We start from the raw sequence: 13,680 nt of genomic DNA, 5'->3' as shown, positions 1-13,680 counted from the left end.
GATTATAGCCATTTCACGATGGATTTTACAATTAGTTTCCCAAACACTTTTGCAGAATCTCAACACTTGATCAATGAAGTGATTCATTAGAAAAGTAACTATGGGTGTCACCGTCCAAATGATCACACTGTGTCCCAAATAGATAATATGGCATTCAGCTTTGCCTTTGCCTTGTGGTTCCTTTCAGCTTACTTAACATAAAATACAAAAAACGGAATTATTTATTCATTAAACTTTCTCCAGAGCTGCGGTTGCCTTTGGATATCTGCAGCAAAATGTCATTTCTGTTACAGTGCATTGTTTAAGCAAAATAACAATTCAAGGGAAAAGTCCCTCTGAGGGGGAGAGAAGAACAGGGGGAGTTTAAGCACAACGTTGTCAACAAACTGCTAGACTTTTTACAGTGGTAATGCTCCAGAGCGCACACTTCTGCCGACACACACAAGCACATCACAGCTGAAACGCTGGATGAAGGTGAATCCTTTCGAAGTAACTCAACAAGTCATATATTGTGGAGGGGGAATTGGGCTGAGAGGGAATCCAAAAGAAACAAGACAGTAGGATTTGGTTTGTGTGTGCCTGTGTTACACACTCACCCTGGTAGACCAGGTGGAATCCTCTAGAGCTGGATTGGCCTTTGGAGGTGAAGCGGATCAGGACTTGGTTGGTGGTTGCTAACGGCAACGACTCGCCTGTGATGGGGGAAAGTCGAACAGACACAGTTTGGAAATGTTTTTTAGCAAAGTGCTGCATTTGTTTTATACTTGTGTGGGTACATACCACTGTTTCTAGCTACTAATTGCCATCTAATCTCCTACGCAGTTAAATAACTAATATTCCCCTGCATCTGTCTGGTGAGATGGAATTTAGGTGTGAATGTTAGTGACTATTTTAGGGATTCAATCTGTGTGTCCAGACCTACTGTGATGAAAATACAACATGCTTATAATGCCCACAGAGCATATCACAAAATGCAAATGCATGGCGATTATTAAGATTATCCTAATATTTCACTGTCATACAGGATTAGGCTTATCTGCTATATGCTTATTGGATAGCAAACAATTTCCCTCAGCCTCTTGTGACTAAATGGGAGTCCTGATCATTAGCACTGATAGCATTGTGTCACATGTACAGCTGAGCCTCTGACCGCAGTCTGCCTCTTTCAAGTCATGTTCTGGGAGCTTACAGCTACTATTTGATCAGCATGTGAGCCTTGAACAACATGTTAGCTCACTGTCATGTTCTTGTTTTTTTTCCCAGCTCAGAAATATAATCTACGGTTAATTTCTTCTGTCTTGTCCCAGCTGGACTATTGTGACTCTCTGTTCACGTCCCCAATTAACAAATCATTACTGGAGAATCTGCAGCTGGTTTAAAATGGTGCAGCAAGACTCCTAAGTGTCGTAGAAACCAGCTGCAGAGATCACACCTCCCGTGACTTTACTTCATTGGCTGCGTGTGAAATACGGAAACAAATTCAAGGTTTGGTTTATCACCTGCAGTGAAAGGCCCTCAAGAAATCAAGCTCCTACTTACATTTGGGGACTATGAACAGCATACTGTGCTCTCTAAGGTCACCTGACCAGGGCTTAGTGGCTGTCCATCTGTCAAAATTCAAGACCAAAGATGATCGAGCTTTTGTTGTTGTAGCAAGTTTTGGAACAGCAAATTTGGTCGGTTGGGTTTTGTTTTAAATGGCGTGTGAAAACCTATTTGAAGCAGACAGGCCTTTCATTTGTGTTTCCTTTGGTCTTTGTGTATGAAGTTTGTTTTTTTTAAGCGAAATGTAATTTGTTTGGGAGGTGTGCTCTACAAGATGCAATATCCGTAAACTAAAAATTACAATATGGACAATTAACTGAGACATTTAGGGGGTTTAGTACTTCATGGGACTGCTATGTTTACTCAACGCATTCTCATCCCAACTCGTCACATATTGATGCTTTGTCAGACCCCTTTTGCGTCACTTTTCGGGCGCAGTAAACGCATGCTTAACGTTGTGATCTAAACAAAGACACTTGCTTTGGTTCAGGCAACAAAACCAATTAGTTAGGTTTAGGAAAAAAACAACATGGTTGGGCTTTAAATTACACTGTTGTACAGTGCAAATATGACTTGACGTTGTAAACGTGGGACACAAACAAACAGCTGATTGTAAAGTGAAAGTGAAACTTCATGTGCCGGACATGAACAGCAATCTCCTGGATGAAAGCCTTGTGTTTGTTGGACCCATCCACCTCCCCTACCACCTGCCCTGTGTGTCTCTTTTGCCATTTAAACTACGTCACCACAGCGCGTGACAAAGCATCTGTAATTTAAGCTCTGGTTTACTATGAAATTATTCCTCAAAGAACATTCATCTGTGCCCAACTGTCTAACTATAAATCAAACCCTCATATTTCATCACTGAGATTACTGACATGATCACCTGCTATCCTCATCAGCTCATAATGTAGTGTAATTAAACCCCCCCCCATGATGTATCTACTAAAACGGTTTGTTGACTGACATAGAACATGATACAAAGTGCGAGCATCTCTGTCTCTGCCTCTCTGTCTCTCTCAGTGTGCTGCCGCTGACTGGCTCTCTGCTGTGGATCTCATTACTCTGTGTCTGCTTGCTGTCACACTGTGGTGGGAGGCAGACGTGCTTAACCCCAGAGGCAACATCTGTGTGTCTGTGTGTGTTAGTGAGTCTATCCTGGGCATGCAACTTTAGCTCACGTTTAAGCGTGAGTGTGAATATTTCTGCGTCTTTAAGTGCCCTGAGATAGCTCCGATGGCACAGTTTCCTTAATGCGTCATCGCCACAATTGTTCGAGTTCCACCGTAGGATCCCCGAGGCATGCTGGGAAGTTTATTAGAAGGCGCCCTTGCTGCGTGCTGTCATGGTGACAGTGTTTCATCATTTTGCGGTGCGGGGCAGGTATTCATCCAGACAGATCAAACATGTGTCGGCATGTAACTTATCATCCCTCTGGCCACTTTCCAGCTCCAAACCACTCTGCCCTTAAAAATGATCCTCTATGATGGCATATGAAAGACTTACAAGGGCAGATATGACTTTGGCTGGAAGGCAATAGTCAAAATTCAGTGGCGGGAGTTGGTGAGCACTGGTGGATTGGATATACAGCAGTCATGGGGAACAGATGTCAGAGATTAATGCTGCAGCTGTTTGAGCCATAACTCAAACAGGTTTTAAAGTTAAAAACAGCCCCGTGGGGATTACAGGAGGTGAACTCTACATTTTATGAATAACTGTTTTGCATTTATTCAACAATATGCTTGCAGTGAAACAAAAGTAGCAAAAGTGGTCAAACTTAAAGGAACAGCGTGTGATATTTCGGGGGATCTATTAGCAGAAAACGGAATATAATATTCACAACTACGTTACAAATTGTGTTTTCATTAGCTTAGAATGAGCCCTTCATATCTACATAGGGAGCGGGTCCTCTTCATAGAGTCCGCCATGTTGCTCTGCCATGTTTCTACAGTATCCCAGAACAGACAAACCAAACACTGGCTCGAAAGAGAGCCTTTAGCGTTTTTACTAGGGCTATTAATCGATTAAAATATTTAATCGCGCTTAATCGCATGTTTATCCATGATTAATCGCAAATTAATTGGACATTTTTCATCTGTTCAAAATGTACCTTAAAGGGAGATTTGTCAAGTATTTAATACTCTTATCAACATGGGAGTGGGCAAATATGCTTGCTTTATGCAAATGTATGTATATATTTATTACTGGAAATCAATTAATAACACAAAACAATGACAAATATTGTCCAGAAACCGAAACAGGTATTGCATTTAGCATAAAAAAATATGCTCTAATCATAACATGGCAAACTCAAGCCCAACAGGCAACAACAGCTGTCAGTGTGTCAGTGTGCTGAAAATGGTAATGCCAGTTTTTCCCTTGCCAAAAAGTAGCGCAAGTTCGGAGCGTTATTTAACCTCCTTTGTGACAAGCTAGTATGATATGGTTGGTATTTCTTCATTCTAGCTTTAAAACTCATCCCGCTACAACCACCGAAAGATCGATTACATTAATGCAACTTTTACAGCCCTAGCTTTTACATTACCTGCTCCGACACGCTTGTGAAACTGTGGTAACGTGAGCCACAGAGTGCAAAGCCGTGGTACTGCCAGCTGCTGTCTGACTTACGCTGCTCCTAAAGTAGTATTATTATGGTTAGGATGTCCTCTAAGCGAGGCGAACGGCGTTACCACGAGTGGAGGGGTACTCAGTTAGTTGCAATCTGCAACCACATCATTAGATGCCACCAAATCTTACACACTGTACCTTTAAAATGTAGTTGAAACTGACTCACTAGTCACATTTAAAATGATGGTGAAGAGAGTGACAACTGCCTTTTTTTTATTTCAAATCAATTCAAAAATTAGCATTTAGATAAATCTCATTGATTTCTTCTTTTTGTCCTTTCTGCCAACATGCTGTCTCCTTTTTCCTTTCTAATTCCCACCTTTTATCATTCATTTGTTCAACTCTCCCATTCCTCTCATTTTATTCCGTCTGTCACCACCGTCTCTGAAAATTCATAATGATTGCCTTTTCTTTTCGAGTGATTTGCCTCACCAGACATGACAGCAATGAAAACATAATGTCGCATGTTATATTGAGAGTAGTTAGTATCCAGTTTAACGCAATATGCTTTTCAAGGTCAGGATAATCATTGCAAACTGCCTTATGTGATTTACCATGCTTGACAAACCGACCACTAAAATACTCATTAAAGACCTATATTTTACTGCACATAATGACAGCTTGTATATTTAGACTGTATGGAGTGAATTTATTGCTTTATAAACTTGCACATGTGTATGCTCGGTGTATCTGTATGGTGGCTGCAGGTACACATTTCTGGATTACGCCTAATTCATGCTAGTTATGCCTGTGTGCACCAGGTCTCCAGCTGTGTGGGCTAAAAGTCTCTCTTCCTTTGCCAAAGTGTGTCAGCTCTGCTCTGCCATGCCTGGTTAGAGAGCTCTGTGAACCTGCCGCCAGGAGTCCTCAGTTAATATAGCGGCCTGTTTATTGAGCTGTAAACTGGATTTTCTGAGGCTAGCCTGGACACAAACCAAAGTAATCATTTTGCTTTTGTCAAGCTATGGGGCTAGGGCAGGTTGAGATGGAGAGCTGCCCTAAACTCACACACCTTTCCACTCCACCCCTCTTGAAAGGTTGAACCTCGCCTATTCAAGCCAAATCTTTTGTAGCCCATCAATGCAGTTGTGGCATTTATCACAGGCATTCACGATCTGTTGCAACGGAAAACACTCGTTCGCGTTCACCTTCTCACTTTTAACCTTACAACAGTTATCCTTTTTGCTTCTTTTCTCCATTCTCTCTCATAACTGCTTTATTCATTTCTTCCATCTCCGTGTACGTGTGCTGCTCTTCTAATGGACATCTATTCAGAAATGTTTGCAAAAGAGGGATATTTTTTTGGGCAGCTCTCACTTCAAGTAGGGACTAGTTTAGATTTAGGATGTATCTTTGGGATTAAGGATAAAACTAAAATTGGGATTAAGCACAAATAAAATAAAAGGAAAGTGGTTGAATGTTTCTGTGTTTCTTTAAATTACCTGCCCAGGAATATAGCATTGCGTTTCATGGGAATATCTCACCATAACTGAAGTTAAAACTGTGAACAATTAATCAGAAAATAGTGTTGTTATTCTTTGATGTTTGTTAGATTATATGTTTTTAATAAAATAACAAAAAATACGACAATTTGAAAAGTAGTGATTTGAAAGAAGGAGCTGACACTGAAAAGCTGAAAAGTTGAGCCACTAGTATTAACGTAATGCCCATGCTTTAAGGTTGTAATTCACTATTTATGATAGTTGCGGTAATGTTAATGCAGCTTTGTGTCTTTGTTTCAGGTCTTCATGCTAAAAAGTATTTCCCCCTATCTCGTTTCCCCAGCTTAAACCCGGCACGCAAGGGTTTGTTAGCGCATATATCCTGAGAGTTGACGTGCGTTTGTGTGTAATACCAACTCAGGTGTATGTGCATGCAAGTCCTCTTGAGCCTGTCTGCTGATATGTTATCCCTGTGACTCTTTAAGTAGTTGTTGTTGCTACTGTTGAATTGTTTTACAGCTCACTGGAGCCCACCTGCAGCCACGGCAGCTCTGCCTGTGTCAGCAATTCATCTCTGAGTTTAACTGGGTTCTTATGAAAGGGATAAGGCTAAGACAATATTTTATTTAGTCCTCTGTCATGTCCTGAAATAATTCCCAGGAGATCAAATAGTCCAATGATTTGTGAAGCACTGGTGCTGAATATGAAACAAAAGCTGTACAAGTGCATATAGGATTCAAGTCTTGAATAGCTGCAGCTCAATGTAAATGGCATCTATTTCCCACCTCCCTTAAGTTTGATACCTGCTGAAATATCCCCCACAGTACATACCCAACAATGTGAAAGCATGCATCTGAATGTGTGTTTTGTGTTAAAGTACCTGTATGTGCTCCAGAAAGGGAGCTGAGAACGCGAGAGTGCTGCGTCGGCCCATCGTAAACCTCCACGATGTCATTCAGAGCTGTCTGGAAGAAGGCGAATTGACTGAAGACCACTAGAAAAGACAGACACGGACAGAAAATTGACAACAGAGCAAAGTGAAATTAGCTAAAATGTGTGAAAACTCTAAAAATCCATTTGAAATAACACAGAGAATCCATTACAGAAAGTGCTCTGTAGTATCATGATTCAAAAGAATAGTATCAACAGCAATTTCAATCAAAATGTGGTCTTTAAAGCGAGGTGGATAATACTTGGCAGTTATGACAACACAACCAAAAAATGATATTACACGACTGGATCAGCAATCCTGTCTGCGCTTGATTGCTTGTCAGTAGATGAAAGGCTTTGGCAATGACAGCCAAACTGGTGTACAATGCGCAGCTAAAGCTCCGTGATGCTTTCATCCTTTTACACCGCTATTGCCTCAACATATTCTGCCCTTACACATCTAATCTATGTCTAGTTTGCTTATATATTACAGGTTGAAGACGAGGCTGAGGGAGAGAGGGGACAGATGACTCTCCATTAGGCGTGATGGCAGGACCTATCTTCTGAGTAACTCTCGAACATGACTCAGCGTCTGTTTCCTAGGCAGCTTTGGTGGTTTTCTTTATTCGTACATCCTCTTCATCTCCATCTAATGATAAAAGACACCGGTGGTTGCGGTGACACCCATCATGTCCTCTGCATTGAGCAAAATAGCCTATCATTAGGGCAGGTGCATCAGCCTAATGAGAAGCGGCAAGAATGGAGGCGATAGCAATTGTGGCTCTGCACGACAAAGTGTGTTGCCTTGGGCCTCGCTGTCATTTTCCAGGAAAATGCAAATGTGGACCTTAATTATTTCAATTTCCTCCCTCGCCTTAACTCCATTGAGTGAAATATGTCGCCGACAGGGTCCTAGAAGAATGGGCGCCCAGTCGTTTTGGAGCGGCGCCAGACGTCTGAATGGGCGTCATGACCTCGACATTCAAAAAGACCGGGGTGAAGTACCCAAAACACATGCCGGCCACTGCTGTTTGGTGTAATTTAACAACGATAGGACTCGAGCTTCCCCTTAGAGAGGCACAATGCTGATAACTCATTAAAGGGCCGGAGGGACAAGAGTAAAGGAAGCAGGAGATAAAAAGAGAGAAAGTCAGACAGAAAGTCAAGCAGGGAGACATTGTGGGCAAGTAAATGAAACATGTTTGAGCTGTGTCACACTTCAGCATTGTTTTGCTTTCTGAATAATTTGCTGCAGTATCAGATTACATATTGGAAGCAAGCTGTGACCTTTAAGATGGAAATGCCAAAAAGTAGTGAAACTCCGGGAACTCTGGATCTTCCAGACACCAATTATTTTTCGGCGTGTGTGTGTGTGTGTGTGTGTGCGTGTCTGAGACAGACATATCGTATGCCTGGTGTGTAAGATAGTGATTAAATTGCTCTACCAAAGTAATGTGAAAATATGTGTATGACAATGAGAGAAAAACTGATATTGGAACCATCAATCACTGTGTGATTCTGCTGTGGGTGTGAAAATATGAAAAACTAGAATTACCATCTTGCGGTTGTATGCCGCCGCCGCCAACCAGTTAAGTTTCAGTTTACGTCCACGTCTGTCTAAAATGTCATCGCTTCATTATTTTATTCTTTTAAACATTTGTGAAAAATTGTCATGATTAGCATATTAATTCTTGAGTTATGGTGAAAAACGTTCAGTTAATCCTTGAGTCCAGGTGGACGTTTGTGCTAGATTTGAAACATTTTGCTTCCTGAGATATCGCGTTCACAAGAATGGACCTGACATAGGGACGGGCGGACAACCCGAAAACATAATAGGCTCGTTCGAGATGAACTGCGCACTGCACACAAGATGTGTTTGTTAACAGATGAAACCTTCATTGCACAACATGAGACTAATAGCCTACAATCTAGTGTTAAATATCACAATTACACAAAAAGTTAGGCCTTTCTACAACACGTGGTGTTTGTTGTCAAACTAAGAGCCAATCAGCCCTTTGATCAGGCGACAGCCAGGCGTTTCCCATCATGCCCTGGGTCTTGCAGTCGGTAGAGAGCAACTGCGGCGCCTGGCTCTAAAAAACTGCGGCCGCCTCGATCTTGTGAGTTTATCGTTGCCCACGTGAGCATGACGTCAGAGCAAGGCGGGATCAAGTTGGACACAAATCTAACCGGCATGCATTGTGCGCCAATCACCCGATGATCAGTTCTGTGTAGGCCTGGCTCATCTTGAACGAGCATAAAGCCTTCCGACCACGGCTGTTGCTAAAGCACTTTAATTGCAAGTCGAGAAGACGGTATGTGTGGGAGCTTTTACAAGTTTACCACGAACTTGTTGTCTCCTACACATCTGCCACTAAGAATATTCAGGTGTGGGAGAAAAAAGCTCAACGGTTTTCTTCTTACTCTCATTAGTTTCCACATTGAAAGAATACGTAGAATTTTAGTGAGGCACTTGAGCACAGTTTGAGCCTGATAAGGGCATTCTGTGCATTATAGAATAACTGCATCTTAATTAAACACACATAATTATCCCCCGTGTAGACACTCACAGATGCAAACACAGATGCACAATTAAAAATCTGCTCGGAAAAAACACAGCAATACAGTGCTCTTCCTTGGCTTACCGTAATCCTTGGGCACCACCACAGTGTACAGACAGGTTCGTGCACTGCTGTAGTTGCCGGGGTAACCGGGAGACAAGACCACTCCCTCCAAACCTGAGTACTGTCCACCGCACGGAGCTAGAGAGAGAGACACACAGAGATGAGAGACGAAGCAGACAAAGTAGGACGATCTAAAGCCAATAGTGCAAGATTCCATTTCTGCCCTACCTCCTGCTTTCCCATCCCCTCCGTTCTATTACTCCTAAATTACTTTTCTTGTCTGATTGGGTTTTGGGTGGAAGATGTCCCTGGTGTTTGCCAGAGTGAAATTGCAATGTTTTCCAAGTGTCCCTCTGGGTTAGCCTGGCTGAGATGAGGCCCTGGATCTCCTCTCCTGCTTTAAGGCTCGGCGCATGCTTGCATCTGTGTGTCATCCCATGTATGTGAGCGTGTTTTGCTTGCGTACATGCATTCCACCTGACAAGTAACCGAGGCTTCACACTGTGAGAGACAGATTCGGTGGTGCCTGGGATCTTTTACCAGCTTTTCAGGGGGAATATGCACAGCGTGTGTCAGTCGTGTCGCGGGAATGTCAGAACAGCCAGGATGACGCAGGTTCTGTCGTGTGTGTGTGTGTGAGGAGCAGATATGCAAAATAAGAAGCTCCCTTCAAACTGCAGATTAAATTAAAGCTAAACCCCTCACATGTATTGACATTAGCAAAACCCACACAGCTCTACGCATATACCTGTAGGATATAGCTCTGCGCAAAAACCACATGATCATACATACATGCATGTTTACACGTGATGAATCTATAATTGTGGTGTGGTTTGTGTTCCTAACAGCCGTCTCCAGATGTCAGTGTTTACCAATGCAGATGGGTTTGGGTTTGTTCCAGCTCGGCTTGCCGTCTCCCCCCATGATGCAAGTGAGGGTTGGGTCTCCCTCTAGTGTGTAGCCACTGTCGCAGTGGTAGGTGACGGTGGAGCCCAGCTTGAGATCGGCGCCCGCCCGAGTCCCGTTGCGCACCAGGCCCGGCTCGAAGCAAGACTCCCTGGGGTTCTCTGTGGAGAGAGGTAACACGGTGGAAAATCAGCGACAGAAGGGAACGTGTGATGGTATTCAATAAAAGGATTTTTTGCATCAAGCTGCAGCAGTGATACTGGAATAGAAATTGTTTTCTGCCTCAGGTTCCTGATATTCTCGGATTTCTTACTTCCTTTCTTTTTCGTCGCTTACGTTCCCCGTTTTTCCCCCCGCTACCCTGTGCTTTCCTCTTTCAGTAAATATATCTCACTGACTGCCACTTTTTCTCTCTAGCCCTTGACAGTGCCCTTTCATCTGTGGCTGCTGGAGGTATGTATGGCTGGGGAGACAGACAGGCAGCTGATTGAGAGTGGCATTGCTCTGGCCCAAGGTCTGCTGACTGCACACAACACTTCGCTGTGCAGTCAACTAGAGAAGACGATGCACATACGCAAGCTTTCTCTAGCGAACGCACACACACATACTCGGCCTCGACACACACTCACACACACACACACACACACACACACACACACACACTGTATCTAACCACATATCAATCACCACTCCTGAGGTCGTAAGAAAGATGTCTCGCTCAATCTACCATCATATTGTTCTTAGATGGAAAATGTGCATTGTGAGAAAGGAGGCCTGTCAATTTGGCACACTTCACACCCTTACAGCTAAAATAGACATAGGAAAAATGCCCAAAGCAATTTAGCTCAATCGTAAACACAGTTCACTCTAGCCTCACAGCAAACTTCAATATTTGATGACTTATCGCGCACACATACAAAAGGGAAGGTGAGTCAAATGTTTTCTTTCATCAGGAAAACTTCAACTTACAGTTCAGTGCCTCAGAAAAAAAATGTGCCCGAGTTACCTCGATATCAACCAGCTGAAGGCAAACTTTAAATAGGAAACACTTTAAAGGGATAGTTCAGGTTTTTTGAAGTGGGGTTGTATGAGGTACTTATCCATAGTAGGTGTATTACTTAACGTAGATGATAGTTGGCGTGCCCCCTGCAGCGAGAAACAGACAGGAGCACAGCAACACAGTGCGGTGGACGGCAGAAAAAAGTATTTTTTGATATCAGTGTAAGTGTACGCTATATTTAGAATACTTTATGACGGCAAACTGAACTGAAAGTGAAACGTATCTATACTGGTTTTGTCATCTGAGCCTGCTGGCTTTGGAGACAGCAAAGCTAAGTTTCACTTTGAGTTCAGTTCCCCCGTCGGAAAGGAGAAGGAAAGGCAAGATAGAACGGTGAAAATATTCTAAATATAGCGCGCACTTAAAGGGATATAATTTCTTTTAGGTGAACCTTTCTTTTAGGTGGCTAAAATATGTTTCGCTGCCGGCCCCATCCTCAGTTCTGTATTGCTTTGCTCCGGTGCTCCTGTCTATTTCTCGATGCTGGGGGCACATTGACCGTCACCTCCTGTAAGTAATACACCTACTATCGATAAGTACCTCATACAAACCCACATCAAAATACCCACACTATCCCTTTAAATAGGAAACACATATTCATATTTGTGAAGGTCAATTGGGATGCCGACATAAATAAAGTTTCGTTTTACTTCTTTCTCATGACAATGGTATTTACAAAAGCTATTTCATTACCTCTATTAGAATTTATAATGTTAACTTCCCTGTCTACCTTCAATGAAAAGGACCAACATTATTATTTTTTTTTTCTTGTTCCGCCATCTGCCATTTAAAATGGGGTTTCGTTTGCACTATGAACAACAACCTCCTCATCTTGTTTACCATAAAGCAAATTCCCTTTGTGCTACAAGCATATTTCATGCAAAATCCCTCTTCTGTATACAGTAGTTATAACAAAGTCTATGTCTAAGTAATGTTCTAATGATTTATTGATGATAAAATGTACACGTAGCACCTTGGATAAATGCCTAGTTTCTAAGCTGAGAGCTGGGGACCTGCTGACCAGACAGGAGGCTGCCCTTCATGGCTGAACAGAGTGCCGGGGCCAAGCATGTGATCTGCCGGTCTGTCTCCTAGGGCACCTGTTCTAGACAGGTTGAGCCCTTTCATGGGCTGATGTAGACCCGAACCTTCCCTCGCCGCCTCCTCCATTAAACCAGCACACCTGGCAAGAGACAGCGGAGGCGTGATGGATGTAGCGGGCATTACGTGTGGACTGGCCCTGGACACAAGCTAGTGGTGAGAAGGTCGGTCGCCGCAATGAGGATGGCCGATTTAACAAGCACTTGCCCCGGGACATTTTGTAGGTGCGAGAGAAAATGGTGCGAGTGGCATCATCTGTTTTGGAGAATACTCGACGGAGTTTAAGTGATGTGATGTGAAGTGAAAATGAGCCCAGGAGTTAGTGAGGAGATTGGATTGGACAGATGTGAGTACGAGGGTTGCTCGAATGTGTGTATCTGTCCAGGTCTGTGTCTATGGGTGTTATTCAAATGTGGCTCAGGCATGGCAAGTTTTTGCCCACATATTTCCCTGGAGAGCCTAATCAGACATGGCCAGAGACACGGGAAACAGAAAGACATAACGACTGCTTGGTAAAGAGGCTGACAGCACCTCAGGCAGTTCTTGTAATGCAATTTTCAGTGAGCGGTCCGACCAGATACTTGCCGGGCCAAGTCGTCAACTCGCTTGCTTTTCTCACCAACCAGATCCAAACCCGCAGCCAGACACGCTTTTGTGCCATGTTGTTTGTCTGAAGCTGAGGAGGTAATTTATGTATTATTTGGTTATGGTTCATTAGTGTGGAGAATTGGAAGTGGGGAGAGGGAGTTTTTCGGAGCCTCACACTGGGTCCATCTGCTCTACCAGATTGGCCATACAATATCACACACTCTATCACACACTGCAGAAAATATTGCTAGGAGTGAGTTAAGGGGTAGGGCTCTGTAACACTGTCTTCACAAAACGCAGTGCTTTACTCCGTTTATGTACAGCTTGCAAACGAGTCTGCGTTGCATAAAACAGGTAGCGTTCCGAAATCAGTTGCTTATATAGATCAAATCCCACCTGAACACCAGCCAAGAAACAGAGAGCTCAGCGTCGATGTGGAATTGGTTAAACGTCTGATACCTTAAACAGCTCCTAATTGAGGCTGGAAGATTTAGGAAGATTTAACACTGTTCTCTCAAGCGAAGCCCTTAACGAAGATGCCCAGTCTAATTTAGAGCTTGTTCAGCGTCTGTATATTTGTTAGAAAAAAGGCTTTAACATACAGGCACTGAGGCGTTACCCCGTGAGGCTGAAACACAAACGCAGAAAAACACATGTGTAGCGTTATCCTTAAACCAACTTGCTTTCTGTCAAGTATGTCTGTGATCATTCTGCACCATGTGTGCAGTACAGAGTGCCCCGTGCGAACAAATGATATGGGTCCCCCCGAACAACATGCTGCGGTCAGCTGAGCACAGACATGAGACAACAACACGCTGTTTGCTCTAATTTATGAAGAGCCTTTTGTGCAGCTTGC

At 43.2% G+C, this 13,680-nt stretch overlaps 1 protein-coding gene across 1 annotated transcript in view; it reads right to left on the bottom strand.

Annotated features, from left to right (window-relative positions):
- The window catches only part of csmd2 (CUB and Sushi multiple domains 2), a 286,853-nt gene that overhangs the window by 79,174 nt on the left and 193,999 nt on the right, over positions 1-13,680 (bottom strand). Inside the window, exons 31-34 of the mRNA XM_037794153.1 lie at positions 10,042-10,236; positions 9,191-9,307; positions 6,496-6,609; positions 597-692 (exon numbers count right to left, since the gene is read on the bottom strand). Of these exons, the coding sequence (XP_037650081.1) occupies positions 597-692; positions 6,496-6,609; positions 9,191-9,307; positions 10,042-10,236 (522 nt within the window). The remainder of the gene's footprint in view (positions 1-596; positions 693-6,495; positions 6,610-9,190; positions 9,308-10,041; positions 10,237-13,680) is intronic.

This window comes from Sebastes umbrosus, chromosome 15 (genome assembly GCF_015220745.1).
Source record: "Sebastes umbrosus isolate fSebUmb1 chromosome 15, fSebUmb1.pri, whole genome shotgun sequence".
In the NCBI taxonomy this organism is placed as follows: domain Eukaryota; kingdom Metazoa; phylum Chordata; class Actinopteri; order Perciformes; family Sebastidae; genus Sebastes; species Sebastes umbrosus.
The sequence above is the reverse complement of the archived record's forward strand: the minus strand, read 5'-3'. Positions and strand labels throughout refer to the sequence as shown.